The 18,219-nt window shown below is 37.3% G+C and overlaps 1 protein-coding gene across 7 annotated transcripts; it reads left to right on the top strand.

Annotated features, from left to right (window-relative positions):
• The first annotated feature begins 6,575 nt into the window (after positions 1-6,575).
• Positions 6,576-18,176, top strand: LOC102223289 (dual specificity protein kinase CLK1-like). 7 transcript variants are annotated; one of them, XM_023341828.1, is made up of 15 exons: positions 6,576-6,711; positions 10,677-10,745; positions 11,589-11,708; positions 11,971-12,092; positions 12,359-12,438; positions 12,822-12,981; positions 13,337-13,403; positions 13,539-13,652; positions 13,774-13,940; positions 14,766-14,860; positions 14,983-15,112; positions 15,199-15,281; positions 15,365-15,444; positions 15,872-15,962; positions 17,306-18,176. In XM_023341828.1, the coding sequence occupies exons 4-15, from the start codon at positions 12,038-12,040 to the stop codon at positions 17,546-17,548; spliced, it is 1,365 nt and encodes a 454-aa protein (XP_023197596.1). In that variant the 5' UTR covers positions 6,576-6,711; positions 10,677-10,745; positions 11,589-11,708; positions 11,971-12,037; the 3' UTR covers positions 17,549-18,176. The 7 variants fall into 7 exon arrangements, with proteins under 7 accessions (XP_023197596.1, XP_023197595.1, XP_023197597.1 ...); XM_023341827.1 differs by having other exon boundaries at positions 10,677-11,250; XM_023341829.1 differs by lacking the exon at positions 10,677-10,745.
• Positions 18,177-18,219: the final 43 nt, after the last annotated feature.

The raw sequence follows: 18,219 nt of genomic DNA, 5'->3' as shown, positions 1-18,219 counted from the left end.
GTGGATACTGAACAATCATGGAACAACTAAATTGTAAAAAATTAGAAAGAAAAGCAAAATGTCTCTAACATGGATCTACAGACTGGTTTTAGAAGTTTGGATTGTCCAAATGTGTGAGTGAAGACATACACATTGGGAATCAAGACTTCTGCCAAACTTTCTACCACTGAAAAAAGTCTCTTTTTCAAATTATGTAGTTTTCATCAACATTTTGATTTACAAATGTTTATCTTAAGGGAAAGTTCTCTGAATACAGGCTCTCCCACTTTTAATTCATGGCAATAATTAGGAATTTGATGAGAGGTTTTAAGTTAAAAAAGCTTATCAAGAGGAGTTCTTGAAAAACAAGTATGGAAAATCTTGAAAAAATCTTTGGCGGTTATGATTTCTGTAGAAGTTATTGCGTTGTTGCATGTCCCTGCAGAGCTTTTATAGGTATGAATATGCTCTGCCTTAAAATGTCCAAATCAGTCTCTTCAAACCTCAATATGTTCATAAATGTTCCTGTCAGAAACTGTGGAGAAATGACCAATAAAAGGGTGTTGATCCTTGACAAGCAAACTGGAATGCTGAAAATTGGTTTGTTGTGTTGTGTCCTTTTTGCAGAATGGTTTTTGTTTGTCATTTGCTCTCAAAGCCCAGTTAGATTCTCATTTTTCCCCTTGATCCCGTAAATGTGGAGAATGCATCTTTGCAGAAACTGCACCCAAAACCGTCCAGATCCAACCTGAGCAGCAGGAGTAAGATTTTTCACCTTGCTTCCTATCATTGGAGCGTCTTCTGACCGGCACGCTGTCTTTTCTCCTTGATGTTCCCCTTTATCATTTGACATCAGTGAACGGTCGGTAAACGCATCCTGAAAGAACTTTGTACTTCCTCACCATCTCCAGAATACTTCATCCTCCACGTTGAAAAGACGCCATATTAGTATTCCTTCCTGCATCTCCTCTCCTCCCTTGTCCCCCTCTCTATGTCCTCTGCTTTATTACCTCTTTAACTGGATGTCCCGCTCCATTTTCAAAGGACACTTCACACATCTGGATGTCCATGTCTTCGCCATCCCCTCTTCTTCCTCTCCTCCTTCACGCCATTCCTTCCCTCTCCAGCTGTCCCTGTCTTTGTCCACGTCCAACTTCTGTCTCATTCCCACTACCGCCTTCTCTCTTTCTCTCCATTTCCCAGCAGTGTGTGTGCCCCTTGTTGTCCCCCTCCCCATTTGCCTCATCAATAACCATGCTGTGTGTGTGTGTGTGCGTGAAGGCTGTGCATTAGGAAAATTGGATCTCTGCGACGCAGAGCTGTTTTACCAAAGTAATCACAGCTGATGGCAAGAGAGGGAGGGAGATGATCTGGCTGAAATTCTGCTGCGGCTGAAGTATGGCCGTCCGCGGCACGAGCACACTCTTACTGTCACCATCATTCAAGTGGACATAAAAGCCAGAGGAGCCACTCAGCCAGGTCAACTTTTGAACTCAATTATAGTATGAACCTCCAGACAGTCCAATTCAATAAGACTGTTTGGCTCAAAGTACAATACAGAGTTTCAAAAAATTTGGTTGCTTATCAATATGAGCAATCAAATATTAACTGCTGTTCAATCAAGAGATTAAATCAGCGCAGAATCAATTCAGACTTGAACTTTGTATCAACTCGTAGTTGTGGGGTTTCTCCTACAGAAGGTTTGAGAAAATGTTGCTGGCTGGATACATTTCTTGAAATATTCATAAACAAATGTTGTAATAAGGAGGCACATTACATTTATATTAAAATCAGATTTAGAATCATTAGAAGATATCTGGTAACTGACAAATAACAGAATTCTGACTGTGTTCGCATTATGTTTAAAATTTATGTTTTATAAGAAAATATATTTAAATGTTGTTCCTCTGATCATACATGGAACAAAATTACAAAAAAAAAATGTTGCAAGTCTATTTTAATTTTTGCCTAGAAATTTGATCCAAACATATCATATTCACTCACACATTTTCCAAATAACTTTTAAATATTTGGCAGTTTTCCAATTATTCTGTGTTATCAATAGCCATTTTAAGTGTTGACGTCTAAGCATAAGGTCAAAACAAATTCTGACCAAATACATGTATTTCAGCAGAATGGTTGTCAAGCAGTGAGACACAGTGATGTGTATTTTGAACCGGCAGTAATTTGGACATCCAGCTGCTGAAAAGGACCAATCCCAGCTGGGAAGATTGCATGCCATCTCTGGAGTGTTTTGCATAGACATGAGGTGAGATTGACTTTTAAAATTTTTAGTAAAAAAAAATGGAAGAGTTTGGAAGAAGAAAGCTACTGCTGAGAAAACTGTTTGTGCTACCGGTCAATCCTGGAAGAAAACAGCTTGGAGACGGCAAAGGAACGACTGCACTAAATATACAGCCAACGCAGTGCAAGTCCAGGGTTAAATCACAATATGCATGTGTGCCAAGACTTGAGAATTGCTGTTCACAAATGTTCCCCATCCAATCAGTGAGCATGAACAATTTTACAAAGAAGCAGCAAAATAACTGAAATGTGCAAAGCTGGTCGGGACATAAACCTAAAAGACCCGCAGCTTAAAACGCAGAAATAGATTGTTGTGCAAAGTAATGACGGGCTGAATGTGTGTCACACTTTTCAGATTTTTATTCACAACAGTTTTGAAAATCATGTAGCAATTTCCTTCTGTTCACAATGACAATTGAACATTTTTGTGGTAGTTCATCCATAAAATTCCAAAAATACTTCAAAATGTGTAGTTATAATGTGAAAAAATGCAACTTTTTGCAAAGCACTGTTCTTGCTTGTAGTCTATAATCAAAACTATTTAGCATAATAATAATTTGGTGTAAAATACAGCTTTCTTCAAACTCCAAACATACCTTAAAAATTTAATCAGTTCCAGTTTCTGAAAATAAACTCTCCTAGTGCTCTGATCTCATACTACATAATTCATTTTTCTGTTTATTTCTCTTTAAATTCCAGACTACTTTAAAGATAACATATTTATCAAAGGGATGCACATTAGTAATTCACGCTGAGACAGTTATTTATTCAACCAGTGGTTAGTATGTTTCAATATTTAATGTGCTGCAGAAAGTGATGAAGACAGAGAGAGGCTTTTTATTAGGCTTAATGGTTGACTTCATGTGTGATTTATGAAGCATAGTTTCATGCAGTGCTTTTTTTTCCCAATCAAACTATTCAGACCAGCTTTTTGGCAACAACCCAATTCTTGGAAATGCAGATGATGCACATTTAATGCTTTAGTGGCATTTCAAAGCTTGGTTTGGTAGTAAATTTGGATGGATCCACGTTCTGAAGTCTCGGATAAAACCACATGGTGTCGGACAAAACGTCTGTAGTGAGATTCATGTCTGAAACCAACCTTGGAAAGCAGCAGAGTGAAATGATAAATGGAAAAATGCTTTTAAAGATACAAATGTGGACAATATCCAAAGTGTCAAAGAACAGAAGATTGTTAGCTGAACAATTCATCCCTCCTCATTCCATTGCAACAACTATCGACACTCTGCTGTCTGAGTGCCAGCTGGTTTGTCTGATGACTAATTTCCAATCTCAGCTGAAAGCTTCGGCATCCACATGTCAATACAAATGAAAATTGATATCATATTCTTTGTAACAACGAGTTGTGTGAAGGTGAAAATTGAATTTGTCACCTGCTTTCCTTTTCACGTCGAATATTTCGCTACACTGATTCACATGGACGTATTTCCTACAAATTCAGTTCAGTTTATTTTTACCGTAGATTTTGCTTTTCTCCAACTAGAGCCATCTTAAAATGCTTTACAAAGCAAAAAGGTTGAATTCATATCTATTTTTCCTGAATAGTACAGCATGTAGTTGCCATTTGCAACGACAGAAAAACAGAACCACAGAGTCAGGAGTACTTTCGAGAAAAAAGGGGGGAAAAAATGAGAGTTTACAGCAACAACAGTCTTGTTGGATACTTTGTCTCGAAAAGAGATGCAGCGAAGGACACAAGCATTGAGTCAGCGGTATTTTCTATTAAAGTCACAGAAAAATTACACAAAATAAACTGAGGCAATATCAATGGTTCATTAAAAAAAATCTTTACAAAACAACCTTATATAAGGAGAATCACACTGGGAGAAAATATTAAGAAATTAGAATGAACCAAATAAGTATTGGTTGCATTTGGATTTTCATTAAAATAGTACAATTATAAAGGGTTAAACTACATCATATTTTGGCTGCATGGTTTAACAGTTATTGAATCTTATATATTCAGGTAATATTCAGGTTTCCCTTCCTGACTGGAAGTAGCAGTCTAATTTACTGAAATGCACCTGTACATTTACTGCAAGCGTTAGGTTTGATTTCTAAAGTTAATGCATATAATCCTCTTGGTGCTGTATAAATTACAAAAAGTTAAAATTAGCTGCTTATCACACACTGCAGCTGTGATGTTTACATTTGTTTTAATAACTGCAGTCGCACTGGAGACTTATTATAATACCAGTTTTGGTCTCTCCATAGTACAGAAAAACTCCTCAACAGAACTACGGTAGTTTGAATCTAACTTTGTTTCATTGCTAGTTGTGCACTAACTACTTCAGGACTTTCAGCCGCAGTGTTTTGGTCATAAGTTTAGTGTTGTCATATTTAAATTGGATCCCAGTTGTAAAACTAAAGGTAGTTTATTAGGATGTTTTCTAGTAAAGAGAGACCTTTAAAAGTCAGCAGTAGGAAGTTTAATGAAAGGTCACATTAATCTCTGACTCATGGTGAAACAGGAGGAGATGTATGGGTGGGTTCTGTTTGGCAAATGGATCTTAACACATGGGACCAAATCAAAGATAGGAAAAAGTAAATGTGTGCGAAAATGTATTTATTTTAGGAGAAAATTGTCTTCAGGATAAATAAATCACATAAAGAGTAAGTCATATCTTTATGTTTTGGTGCAAATTGTGACCTTCTTGTGTAAATATTTAAAATCCTTTGGCCTAAAACCATCTTAGTGCTGCCCTCTTTAGAGCTACTGCGGTCAAATTTTCCTATTGGTTACAATGGAAATTACAGCTTGGTTTATTTCAGCAACACAACAACTTTTCAATCTTGATTTAAAGGAACTCAGTGTTTCAGTTGTTTTGCAGTTTTCTGGAAGTTTGTTCCAAGATTGTAGTTCATAGAAACTGAATGCTGCTTCTCCATGTTTGGTTCTGGTTCTACTGCAGAGCAGAACCAAAACCAGAAGACCTGAGAGGTCTGGAAGGTTGATACAAATACAGACCTGTAATGTGTTTTGGTCCTAAGCTGTTCAGTGATTTATAAACTAACATCAGTATTTTAAAGTCCATTCTCTGAGCTACAGGGAGCCAGTGGAAGGACTTTAGAACGGCAGTGACGAGTTCTACCTGGTTCCTGGTTTTAGTCAGAACGTCAGCAGCATCATTCTGGATCAGCTGCAGCTCTCTGATTTTTTTTTAGGCAGACCTGTGAACACGCCGTTTCAGTAATCAATGAGACCACAGATTTGTTTCTCTAGATCTTGATAAAACATTAGTCCTCTAATCCTGGAAATGTTCAGGTCAGAGTTCATCACCACACCCACATTTCAGGCCTGATCTCTAGTTTCAAGCTGCATTAACTGAAGCTGTTTTCTGACTCTAGATCGTTCCTCTTTCCCCCATCCTTACCACAGCCAGGCTTAACCCCCTTCGCTCATCCGCTCATTTGGCCACGCCCTTCAGTATGTCTTGGCTCCACCCACTTTGGTGGAATTTTTCAAAAATTGACCAGAGGCTGGACTTTGCATTCACAGGGAGATTAGTTTCACTTCAGATGGCACCTGACTGACAACATGATGTAGACTTAAAATGTAAAAAAAAAAATCAATAAGAAAGTGCTGAGAAACTCTACCAGCAGAAGATGGTTAAAGTGAAAAAGATCTGTCTCACTTTAACAAAGAAAAAAAATGACAGCAATTGATCCCCAAACTTTGGGGAAAATACAATGTTAACCAACGAGATAAAAATAGTTTGTGCAGTGCTTCATCTAATCCAAATGACTACAAAAGAAGGAGTGTGTCCAATTCGATCTGGTTCGAAATAATACAATCACAGTTCCTGGCCAATGTCTGACCTTTCAACATGCCAGACAATGCTCAGCTTTGATCTCAGTCCCCCGGTTTTGTAACAGTTTTTCAAGAGCAAAGGGCCAAACTATGGAGACACACTTCTGACCCAAGTCATATGGATAAAAATCCAGTTTTAAAGTAACTCATATCTTTAATCGTTTTCTTTTTTCATTACTCACAAAGTAAACCGCACAATATTTCCTGATCATTTTGCATCATGAGTTCCAGATAAGCTTCAGTACACCATGTTTTCTTCTGCTCCATGAAAGAAGAGCCCATGCAGTCCCGGGCCAGGGGTCACAGCAGGAGCAGCTATCTTTTCACTGCACTTGGCCGAGGATTTTACTGCCCTCGAAGGACACAGGAATGTCCGTGGCTTAGTTTGCTGTAGCCGGCTTGATATTTTACTGCGCCACCATGAACGCCATATCTGTGTCTCGCTGTTTGGCAGCTGCACCTCATGGCAACAAGCGGCTGCGTGGCTGCTGGGAGGAGGAAGAGGAGGAAGGTGAACAGCGTGAAGGAAAATGTTTCAAACAGACGGACGAGCAGAGAAGCAGCAGACTGGAGAAAATCTCCAGGAGCCGCGTCAGGTGAGTAAGGAAATCCATTTCATTCTGAGATCAGGAAAACGATTCTGAGTCTTTTTCAAAAGCTCTCATCACTTCCTTGGGTCCAAATATTAGAGTTTATTTAGGCTTTAAGCTAAATGAAATGATGTCATCCTTTAAGAGGGAGAAGGGCAGTCAAATAGAATAATTAAACAAAAGTAAAAACTAAAGAAGTAGAGTTGTCTATTACAAATCGGAATGTTTGTTAAAACTTGTGCTTTAAGTCAAATCCATAAAAAAAATTGAATCAAACGAGCAGAACTGTTTTAAACTTTTAAAGAAATAGTAATCTGACGTTCACATTTGTAACAATTAAACTGCTCAACAATAACAACAACAACAACAATAAATAAACATGTGGTTTTAATTTTTAAAGCTTTGTGGGGATAAGTATATCAAGTAAAAACCTTGTTAAAGAAGCAAAGGTTTAAGAATTACTAGGAAATAGTACAAAAAACATAGATTTGGCTTTACAGGAATACTTTTGTTCAGATTAATTTATTCTGGTAAAATTTGGTTCACAAAAGTTCACAAAAATTGCATTGTCTCATCGTGCAAAGGTGTTAATGAAAGGCTTTCTTATTTTCCACAGATCTTTGCAATATTTAATCAGAACTAATACTTTGGTGCTTCCAGACTAAATGGCTACATTTTCTTTTAATTTGGCAATCTATTTTTGAACTTCTCAACTTCACTGAGCTATGAGTCACATTTCTACTGGCATGAGCCACAAACGTTTGACAAAAATGAATCATTGGAGACTTTCTGATCCCACTATTTGCTGCTTATCTTTGACTCTGAGCTTTACGGATGTTACTTTCTGGAGATTTTATTTGCATACTCATTTTACACATTCACTTGTATTATCAATTTTGATGCATGCTTTAAGAAACGGACCTGTGCGTTGCATTATATTTCAACTCCAGGGAACAGGAAGTCATGCTTGGCAGAAAGTCCTAGCCTGTAAAAAAAAGAAAGGAGCTGCAGCTTAAAAAGTGAGTTAATTTGTGACATGTAATCAAATTAAATTTGTCAAGCTTACTTTATTTAGGTTGGTTTAGCATGACAACTTAATAAACTTAACATATTTACTTGGATAAACTTAATTTGATTACTTGTAACAAATGAACTCATTTTTTTTACGTTGGATCGTTAGACACTTGGATTCATTTATCAAAGAAAAGTAATGGTGATATTTTAGGGTTTGGGATGTTTTTTTTTCACTGCTAAGATAAAGATTGGATTTATCTTTTTTTCTCATTATGAGATTTTTCTACTGCATTAGAAGATTTCTCTGGCATATGCAGGGTTTTACACGTTCGTTTCCTGTGTTTGGCCTTATTTTTACTAAAAATAAACTGATCGAACTGCATCTCCCAGCATTCAACATTCAGTAGAGCAGCACTTCTGCTTAATTACTTAATTAGTCTCTGAGTTATTCCTCATTATTTCACTTTATTTTATTATCAGCATTCATTAATTAGTTAAATTGATACTTTGCTTATTGGCTCAGTAGGTGAGTTGCATGTTTATAACTACCAACATATATTGCATGTTGGTAGTTATAAACTACCAACATGCAACTGTATGTTGCATGTTGACTGCAAGGCTAAAGTATTGTATTAATAAATTCTCAAACTTTAAAGAGAAGTTGTTGGTGTATATGCAGTGTTTGGCTAATTATTCCTGATGATCAGGACTTTAACTTTACTAATCATTTTGATAATAATACATTACTATTCATAATTATTAACAGTTACATAAGCCAAACATTGTTGGGGAAACAACCTGTAACTTTACAGTCAGAAATTCAAGCTGCGTTTCAATAACAAAGATCATTTTCTGTAAGCAATAACAAACTGTGCTTAGATCCTTCTTGATATTTCAAAGGCGGTCACTAATTGCAGGGACAAGTGGTCCTGACAGCACCGGTCAGATTAGCAGGGATAATTGTTGGAGCTGTGAAAGACGATCGGCTTGCACAGCTCAGACTCTTGTTAGGTTCCAGTCAAATACAGCTGTCGGGTATCGAGGCAAAAGTTTTCTTTTGTGCGTCACAGCAGAGATGGTCTGATTCCTGAAAAGTCAAACACTCTAATTTTAGCCATATCAGATGACCTGTGAAACAATAACCTGGATGAACAGACCAATATGGAATGGAGTTGAGGAGTTTTCTAAACCAGTTTCAGATTCAGATGTTGAGTATAAAGAAACCAAATTTATGATTACTGGTTTATTTTGCTTTTCGTTTTGAAATAGTCTCACAGTCAAGAATTTCTAGCATGTTTGCTCCTCTTTTCTCCTGCATAAAGTTCACTTTAGTTTCAGTGCCACTTTGAAAACGTATTTTTGTCTTAATGAACAAAATATTCAGGAAGCAGAATGTGAGTTTGAAGAAAAAAAATCTGAAATCTCTGAGGTAGAATATCCCATCTGAGTCGAAATTGAAGGTGAAACATTAATAAACTGCAATGCATAATAATTTTAGCAAAGCAGTTAAGAGCTTTAATCATTATTATTACATTATGCACTAGCATATAAGCTGTTTTGGTATCGTTTCCATCTTAAATCAAAACCAACAAAAATGAAATAAATGTTTTTAACGACACATGAAGTGTGATAAACAAGGCAGAACAAATATGAAAATAGTATGATTTTCAATGCTAAAACAAAAATATCAAATACATAGATAAATCATTTACACCCGCTGAATTTTATTCCTTTTCCCTGTTCCAACCACAAACTTCACTAAGTGGGATTTTATGTGACACAGCAACACAAAGCAGCACTTATTTATGACATGGCAGGAAAATGAGATGCTTTATGAATACAAATCAGAACTTAGTCCCATGTATTTGCATTCAGTCTCGCAGCATCACTTCCTTTTATTGCAATGACGTCTTCTACTCTTTAGGGGCACAGCTCCACCAGCTACTCACGTTTGCAGAGTAAAACTTTTCCCCGTTCTTCTTTGCAGAATAGCACAAACTCAGTCAGATTGGATGAAATGGATCTCATTCTTCCACGCTTGCTGTGTCCTGTTCATTTCTTCAAGCTTGAGCTATTGTTTTATAACCTATATTGTATATAGATATAGCTTATAAAACAAATATATTGTTCCAGAGCGTTCTGCTGCGTTGTTTGGTTGTCATTATGATGTTTGATGACTGTTTCCTGTATTTATATTGAAATTATATTGCACACAATTTGACTCAATGTGAGACCTCAGGGTGTTATTAGTTGCACTGGATTTTATTTAGGGACATGATGGGGCAGAAAGCCCCTTTCTGCATGTCCACTTTCTGGGTGCTTTAGTATGGAGCTAAATTAAGGCCATAAATTAGTTCAAAATAATAATTATAATCATTTGAAACTGAAAGAAAGATTTGAAACTGCAAAATTATTTTTAAACTGAAAAAAATTGAAGCTAAAAGAAGATGTGAATCTGAAGCTGTGTGTTTTTGCAGATGATAGAAGCACTAAGTGGAGAAGCTCTATTTTTTTGATCGACTTATCTCTCTATACATAGTATACATACATATACTGTACATAGTGACAGATTTAATAAGTATGGATTTTATTTTTAAAGTTACGTACTACAGCTTTAATCTTGAGATATGTTGAAAACTATGAATCACTCCTTTTCCATTGTATATGATGTGTTGGCACATCACATAAATCCCAATAAAATACGTTGTCACTTTCCTAAAATAATGGTCCAAAGTCAAAAATCAGTTTTGGAAAGAAGTGACAAAGACCATTATTTTAGGAAGGTGACAACACTGGGGGGATGGAAGGGTGTTCTCATACAAACTTTGTCCAGCTGTAAAGAGCGAACCTGTTAACCTGCAGAAACAGAGCAAACCTGAATGTTTCTGTCCTGTAAAGCTGCTGCTGCCGGTGTTGACAGTCAGACTTTTAACTGCAGTCCTGTTCTGCTCCTCAAGCTGTAAACAGAGTGACACCGAGCTCCTGGCACCACCGGCTGCTGTCTCGTGAGCCTTGGAGGATCTAAAGTGAGTGACAAAAAATCCGACGTGTTGTCAGGAGGAGAGTCTTCCTCGCTGCTGATTTACAGTACAGGAGAGGCAGCTGGGCCGGCCGGCCGGCCGGGGCGTGGGGGCCTAGATCCGTTTCCAGGAGAGGGAGGAGGACAAACCTTTCCAGGGAATGCTCAACGCTCCTTCACGTTATCATCTATAAAAAGCGAAGCTGCTCTGCACCTTGAAAAAACTAAACAAAACATATTTAAAACACTTTACTATGCACCAGAGCAGTTGAAAACTATTTAAAAGCAAAACTGTTAAGCTGCCAGAAAGGCACATAAAAGTAATGCAGGGGAGGTGACGAAAAGCAGAAGAGAAACAACATGGAGAAAGAAACCTCCGCTCTGACTGGCATGTGGGCTATTTGTGGACGAGGAACGGAGGAAGGCTTTAATTGCATGAAGATACATTAGAAGCTCTGACAGGTGGAACAGTGATGGACCAGAGAGCGCTATGAATCAATGTGCTCTGTCTGGTGAGACAGCCACATCCAGTTCAATATCATTTAACAGGATGCAATTAAACTGAATGGAAAATGTTTAGTGTGAAATAAGAAAATGAAAGCTTAAATATGCACAGAAAAAAGAATAAGTGAGAAAAAAAGACAAATTTACAAAAAAAAGTCAATATGGCAGTATTTCAGCAATTCCAACATAAATGTAGATCTTTTTTTGATTTGTTTTTGTATTCTCATGATAACCTAATAAATTACATGTTAGATACAATAACAAAGTTCTCATAAGTGGTCTCAGACATTTATACATGACATATAAGTAATAAGATTGACATCAGGCTGCATTATGTCTGTTCTAGGAGGTCAATGTTTCTGAGTTTCCAGTCAGAAAAACAAAAGGCATTTCCCCTGTAGTCACTGAGAGAGTCAGAGATTTCCAAGCAGATCTGCAGAAATAAAGATTTATCAGCTGTTTGAAGGTTTGTATCTCACCAAAGCAGCAGCACATCTAACATTGGAAGATATTTATTCACAAATATGCTTTTCTGGAATCGAATGCAAAAACTTTTAAAGAAATATGTTCTGAACTTGTATGACTGTTAGTTGTTGTGATCAAAACAATCATATTATTGCAGTAACTCTCTAAATTTCCCAACCTTCTCAATCCGGATGTTTAAAGGGGATTCGGGATTTCAAAGTCATTTAATCACACAAACATAAAGTTTTCTTTCTATTTTTCAGGTGTTATTGAAGTTCTGGCAGACATGGAACAAAGTGGGACAAAGTTCTGGGTGTGAACAGTTGAGCTATGGGAAAAAATGATGGCAATGATTCTTGGAGTGGTAAAGATTTTCTGTCTCAAAGTTAGTCTTGCAGTTGTTTTTTTATAAGTCTGTTCCAGAAGCACACCACTTTGAATTGTTTATGATGTAATTCAGATTTAAATGGACATATTAGCTACAAAATCCCACCTGAACAAAGAAAATTCAAGAGATTCAGAATTATTTTCTGTAATTTGTGCTACAAAACTTTAGATGAGCTTAACTGTCTGGCTTAAAGATGCAGTAACTGTTTCCAATCTATTTAATGTAAAATAAAACAAAAAAAAAACTTTTCTGTCTTCTTGTAGGCATGAGGAAGTTTAAATCAGACTCAAAGTCTGGAAGCTCCAAGAAGACACAACAGCCCATCCTGGACATTTTCAAATCGGTAAAATAAAGTTTTTTCAATCTGAAATCTAGAGTCAAAAATGTAGTAAGACTGAGAGGAGGGGCCTTTCATAGTTATTTAGAACTTCTAACTATTATAGCTTTATTTTCCTCTTTATAACTAAATGCATCACCAGAATGTCTCATTTTCTAAGTAGGTAAGTTAAACTGATTTTTAAAGGAAAAATCAGGCAGGCAACACAAAAAATGTGCTTTTCAGCAGCTGGATTCTTGTTTTCATGACAGTCAGTAGCTTTTCTTTTTCATTTATACATCTTAAACTGTAACAAACTGAATGAAGGTTATAAACCTCTTCATTTGGGGTTAAATTTTGTTCTTTGATGACTTTTAATAAATTTCCTTCTTGCTGGATTTGCCCAACAGTCTAAAAACACCTCAGTCCAACTTGAGTCGGCGTCTTTCCATGACAGCAGGCCCATTGCTGCAGACGATGGACCAAAGGAAACTCAGCAAAGAGAGACCAGACAGAACGAAGACGACGGAAACCTGGACTATCACATCGGCCTTGTGTTGGAAGACAGATGTGCGCAGCACTGATTTTCACCTTCCAAATATTTCTTTTGCAGTTTCAGTCTGAGTGTATGAACTTGAAATACAAAAGCACACATGCATCCTGTCCATGAACAGCATCATGATTTGGGGCAAAACACCTCAAGATTTCCAGATATATGAAGGAAAACTTCAGTTAGAAATGATGAAAAGCAGACATACACTTATGCAAAATAAATGGATGAGAAATACAATGTATAACAACTGTTGTGGAGAAACGAAGTGAACTTAACAAGAAAAATATCAGCTTGGCATGCATAAGAGAGACTCTTAAAATGACAACTTTAAGAAAACAAAATAAACAAAAACTCTCTGGTTGTTCTTGCCAGATGAAATTTCTTCCACGCTGGGAGAAGGCGCTTTTGGGAAAGTAGTGGAGTGTATTGACAGACACAGGTAAGCATGCGTGCTGATCAGGGCTCAACGGTAATCATCCAAACGTGTCTTACTTAGTTGCTCTCGCTTAGGCCACTGCAGGAGAAATGAACGCTTACATATTTCTGTCATTTTGTCTGTGCACTTTTTCCACAGAGGTCAGCGGGTGGCTGTAAAAATTGTGAAGAAGTTTGAGAGTTTCTGTAAAGTTGCCAGATCAGAGATCGCCGTGCTTGAGGAGATCAACGGCCTGGACGACGACAACAGATTGTGAGGAACTCACTTTGAACCAGTTGGTTTATTTTCTGTTTTAGAGTCAAAACTAGTGACTTTTAGACAACTTCAGTCATAAAGGTAGGTTAAGTCCTTGTGTATTCCTCTGTCCTGGTAGCCCCTGTGTGAGGATGTTGGACTGGTTCAAGCATAAATCCCACATCTGCATTGTTCTGGAGCGTCTCGGTCCCAGCACCTTCGACTTCCTGCGACAGAACGACTTCGTCCCTTTCAGTGTGGAGCAGATCCGACTCGTAGCCTTCCAGATCTTCAGAGCGGTCAGCTGTAAGTTCACATGGTGAATCCTGTAAAACTTCTAACCCTGAATATTGGTATGCTGATGGTTGTGGACGTGACCTCTGAACAAAGTACTGACTGTTGTTGGTTTGACTAAATGCAGTCACATCGCTTCCCGTAGCATGAATCCAAATTAAAATTGTTGTCAAAATGTAGATTTTTAACCAATATTTGCCTGTGAATAAAACTACACAACATACATTAAATCAAATTAAAACTTTAGACTTTTTTTAAATATATTGTGGCACAGTTGTTTGCACTTGCTTTGAAACAAGAAGGTCTTGGGTTTGAATCATGTGGTTGTATTTTTTCTCTGCACAGTCTGGCTTCCTCCCACCGTTCAGAAGGCCGTCAACTGAAAACTTTAAATTGCCTTTAGTTGAGAGTCTGTGCATTGACAGTTGTTTGCTGACTGTTTTTTGGTTTTGATTTGTAGAAGACAACAAATGGATGAAAGGACTCATGTACTGTATAAGAAATGAAAGGAATGACTCTACAGTAGACCCCTGCCTATTTGTGATTCAGTGTTGGCAGATTCTCTTCTTTCATTATTTTGTTGTTTATTGAATGCTAAACATTTCAAACAAAATGACAGTAATACAATTTATCCTAAATGTTCAAGGAGTGAATGTATTAAAACCAAGCTGTTGTCACTAATCCCCATGGATAACATGGTCCTCTGTATGTCAGTTGTTAGTTGAATGTACAAATTTCTCGTCTTTTGAATGAAAACTCACTTTGCAGCGCTTAAGCAAAACTTAAAAAATTTGAGTTAGGATATATGCACACATTTTATTTTTTTCTGTTCCACAGTTCTGCACCGTAACAAGCTGACCCACACAGACCTGAAGCCTGAGAACATTCTGTTTGTCAGCTGTGACTGTGACACGGAGTACAGCCAACAGACGGTAAAGAGTTTCCTAAAAACACCACAACTGTGATATTCATGTAAAGTTTGACCTGGCTGTGACATTTTGGTCTGTGTGTGCGTGCCCGCGCGCATGCATGCGTGTGTGTGTGTGTGTGTCAGAACTGTAAGCACACAAAACCAAGGAGTCTAGACATAAAGGTTGTGGATTTTGGCACCGCTACCTTTGACCACCAACACCATGAGACTCTGGTGTCGACACGGCACTACAGAGCACCAGAGGTCATACTGGGTATGCTCACAACGCAAATCCTTAATTAAAAACTAAATTATTTCAGGAGCGAGTGTTTTTAAAAACGTCGATGTGTTTGTGTTCAGATCTGGGCTGGAACCAGTCATGTGACGTGTGGAGTCTGGGCTGCGTTCTCATCGAGTATTACCTCGGACGAACACTGTTCCCTGTAAAGAAGCACAAACACACAAACTCAAGTAAACTTCAAAACAGCAGAAAGTTTTATTTAAACATTTATTTGTATTATTTCAGAGTCATGACTGTGGAGAACATCTGGCCATGATGGAGAGGGTCCTGGGACCGATTCCACCCCGCCTTCTGAAACAGACCAGGTCCAGTAGACATCCTGTCCAGTATGACACTGTCATTGTTTTCTGCTGTATTTGAACATTTCATCCACTGACAAAAAATGTTTTAAATGTTCAAAATCTGACTTAAGCTGCTTAAAAATGATTTTAGGAGATCTTTTTTGGCAATTTTGGGAAATCACTGGAAGTTTTTGCAGCTATTTTTGTGCTATTTTATGCAGATAACTTTTTAATGCTCAAATTTCAACAAGATAACAATAATCAATATACAGTATAATGACTGTATTGTTTGTAACTCTTGTTTTCTAACAGTTGCTAAGACCAGCAAACATCATTCTCTCGATGTAGTCATGCTAGCTGATACACAAAAGCCCTCGCAGTGCATATTTTAACTGATGTCTGTCTATTATTGATGTTGAATTACTACAAGCTACATTTGTCTGACATGCAGGAAGAAGAAGTTTGTTAAAAATGAGCGTTTGAACTGGAATGATGCGAGTTCCTCTGAAGATGATATTCGGAGACACTGCCAGCCTCTGACGGTAAAACAAAGATTTATTTTTTGCCCCCGTCTAACGCAGTTACATACGACACACAGGTAGGCAGTTTTTGTAATTGTTCCAGGAAGAAATTTTCAATAAATATTTTATTAAACGGATAATGTTAGGTACAACACAAAGTCATTCAAGTAAGAAAGTAAAACCTTACTTATGTAGCACCTTTCAAGATAAATATCACAGTATTTCAAAAGTTTTCGTTTTAACAAAGCAAGTAGAGCTACAAACATCCACCAACTTTATACTCAAAAATATTCATCAAACTTAATGGTTTTTGAAGAAAATCTTTTTTCTACATTACTTCATTAAAACGTTAGATTTTATATCTATTGCCAATGAGGTAAAAGTAAAATAATATAATTTTTGTGTGTTTTTAATCATGTAGATAATTATAGGCACCTGAATATTTTGATTATTTTGGCTGGCAGTGCAGAACATTTGAACGCTGCTGTTCTGTACTATCTGTGCTGGTGAGTTTTGTGAAACAATAAATCCTGGTATTATTTTGAATATGTGTATATGTTGTTAGTTTATAAATAACTGAACGGCTTAGCACCACAATACATTAAAGATCTGTTGTTGTTGTTGTTGTTGTTGTTGTTGTTGTTGTTGTTGTTGTATCAACCTTCCAGACCTCTCAGGTCTTCTGGTTCTGGTTCTGGGGATGCAGAGCAGACCAGAACCAGAACCAGAACCAAACGAGGAGAAGCAGCATTCAGCTTCTATGGACCACAAATCTGGAACAAACTTACAGAAAACTGTAAAACAACTGAAACACTGACTTCCTTTAAATCTCGACTAAAAACCCACCTGTTTAGAATTGTATTTTAAATGTAATCAATTATGAATTTAACGATGGAACTTGACTTAATGTAATGTTTTGATTGTTGATTCTGTGTTGCATAACTTTGTGTTTGTTATGATGTAAAGCACTTTTGAAATGCTTTGCTTCTGAAACGTGCTATACAAATAAAATTTGATTGATTTGATTGATCGGTTGATTGATATGTCACTCTTTAGCAGACTTTGGACTAAGTAAATCTTCATCGGTGCAGACATGTTGAAAACAACCTGTGACAGTCTGGGTTTGCTGGAAATCAGGTGTGACTATCAAAAATGAGCTGAAATCTATGATGTAATTCAAACATTTAAACATTCCCACAGTGAGAGACAACATACTGTAATAAAAGTATGGCTCCATTTCTTGGCTGGACTGAGAATCAATCCTTAAACTCACACAGTAATTGCTTTGTTTAAATACATCAGCTGATTGCCTGCAGCTTTAAATCCACAAGAAGAAAAAAATCTTTGTTTATTATTTATTTTAGCTGTACATGAGAACAAACAGTGAGGAGGAGAAGCAGCTGTTTGACCTGCTGGGCTGCATGCTGGAGTACGACATCAGCAGGCGGATCACTCTGGAAGAAGCGCTGTGGCATCCATTCTTCTGCCCACTGAGAACACAGCAGCAACCGGAGCAGCAACCGCAGCAGCAACCACAGCAGCAACCGCAGCAGCAACCAGAGCAGCAACCGCAGCAGCAATCGCAGCAGCAACCGGAGCGAAGCTAACAAGAACGCTGTCTTGGTCTACCTCACCCAAGAAATGGTTGTTACATGTGGTTTAGTTGTGTTTGTGAGAGCATTCCTGTTTATATCGCCCTGCAGCTGTTCCACATTCATTTAATCAGTTTCACCTGTTCCTACTGAGCTCTATTGTCATATCACACACATATCACACTTTCTTTTACAAATGTGCCCAAAACTTTGTCAATAAAAAACACTATTTTTTTTTTTTTTTAGTTTTGGTGTTCCCATTAAATAAGAAATTATTTCATGTTGTCTTTTTCTTGTTTGCACCAATGTTAACATTCGGTTGTTGATCATCTGGCTCTTGTGATGTGAAAAAAGTGTTTCCATTGTAAATTTGTGAAATCAACCAATTTTGATACAATTACCTCACTCTAGTGTCAAAACTTTTTTTTCTAATCAAAAATCAAGTTTTTCAAAATCGCTCTGTTTTCATTAAGCAAATGTGTTTTCAAAATATCAAACTGTGCGATTTTCAGTGGAAAAGCAGCCAGTGTGTTGTTACCACACACGTTTCTTTCCTCACGTCTTCCTAAGCTACTCTTGTTTTCCCTCCAGTTTCATGAGTTTTGTCTGCTTATATTTATGATTAAAATTAATTTTCACTGCCTACCTTTTGCTTGCTTTTGGGTTCTGCTACTCAACAACAACAA

Source organism: Xiphophorus maculatus, chromosome 11 (assembly GCF_002775205.1).
Source record: "Xiphophorus maculatus strain JP 163 A chromosome 11, X_maculatus-5.0-male, whole genome shotgun sequence".
Taxonomy (NCBI): domain Eukaryota; kingdom Metazoa; phylum Chordata; class Actinopteri; order Cyprinodontiformes; family Poeciliidae; genus Xiphophorus; species Xiphophorus maculatus.
This window is presented reverse-complemented; position numbering and strand designations above follow the sequence as displayed.

Bases quoted from the DNA above. Each gene is read 5' to 3' on its own strand.
- LOC102223289 (XM_023341831.1), top strand. From the start codon at position 12,038: ATGGGAAAAAATGATGGCAATGATTCTTGGAGTGGTAAAGATTTTCTG. The intron at 13,653-13,773 runs GTGAGGAACTCA...CTGTCCTGGTAG, and splicing joins CTGGACGACGACAACAGATT to CCCCTGTGTGAGGATGTTGG. The intron at 15,113-15,198 runs GTATGCTCACAA...GTTTGTGTTCAG, and splicing joins AGCACCAGAGGTCATACTGG to ATCTGGGCTGGAACCAGTCA.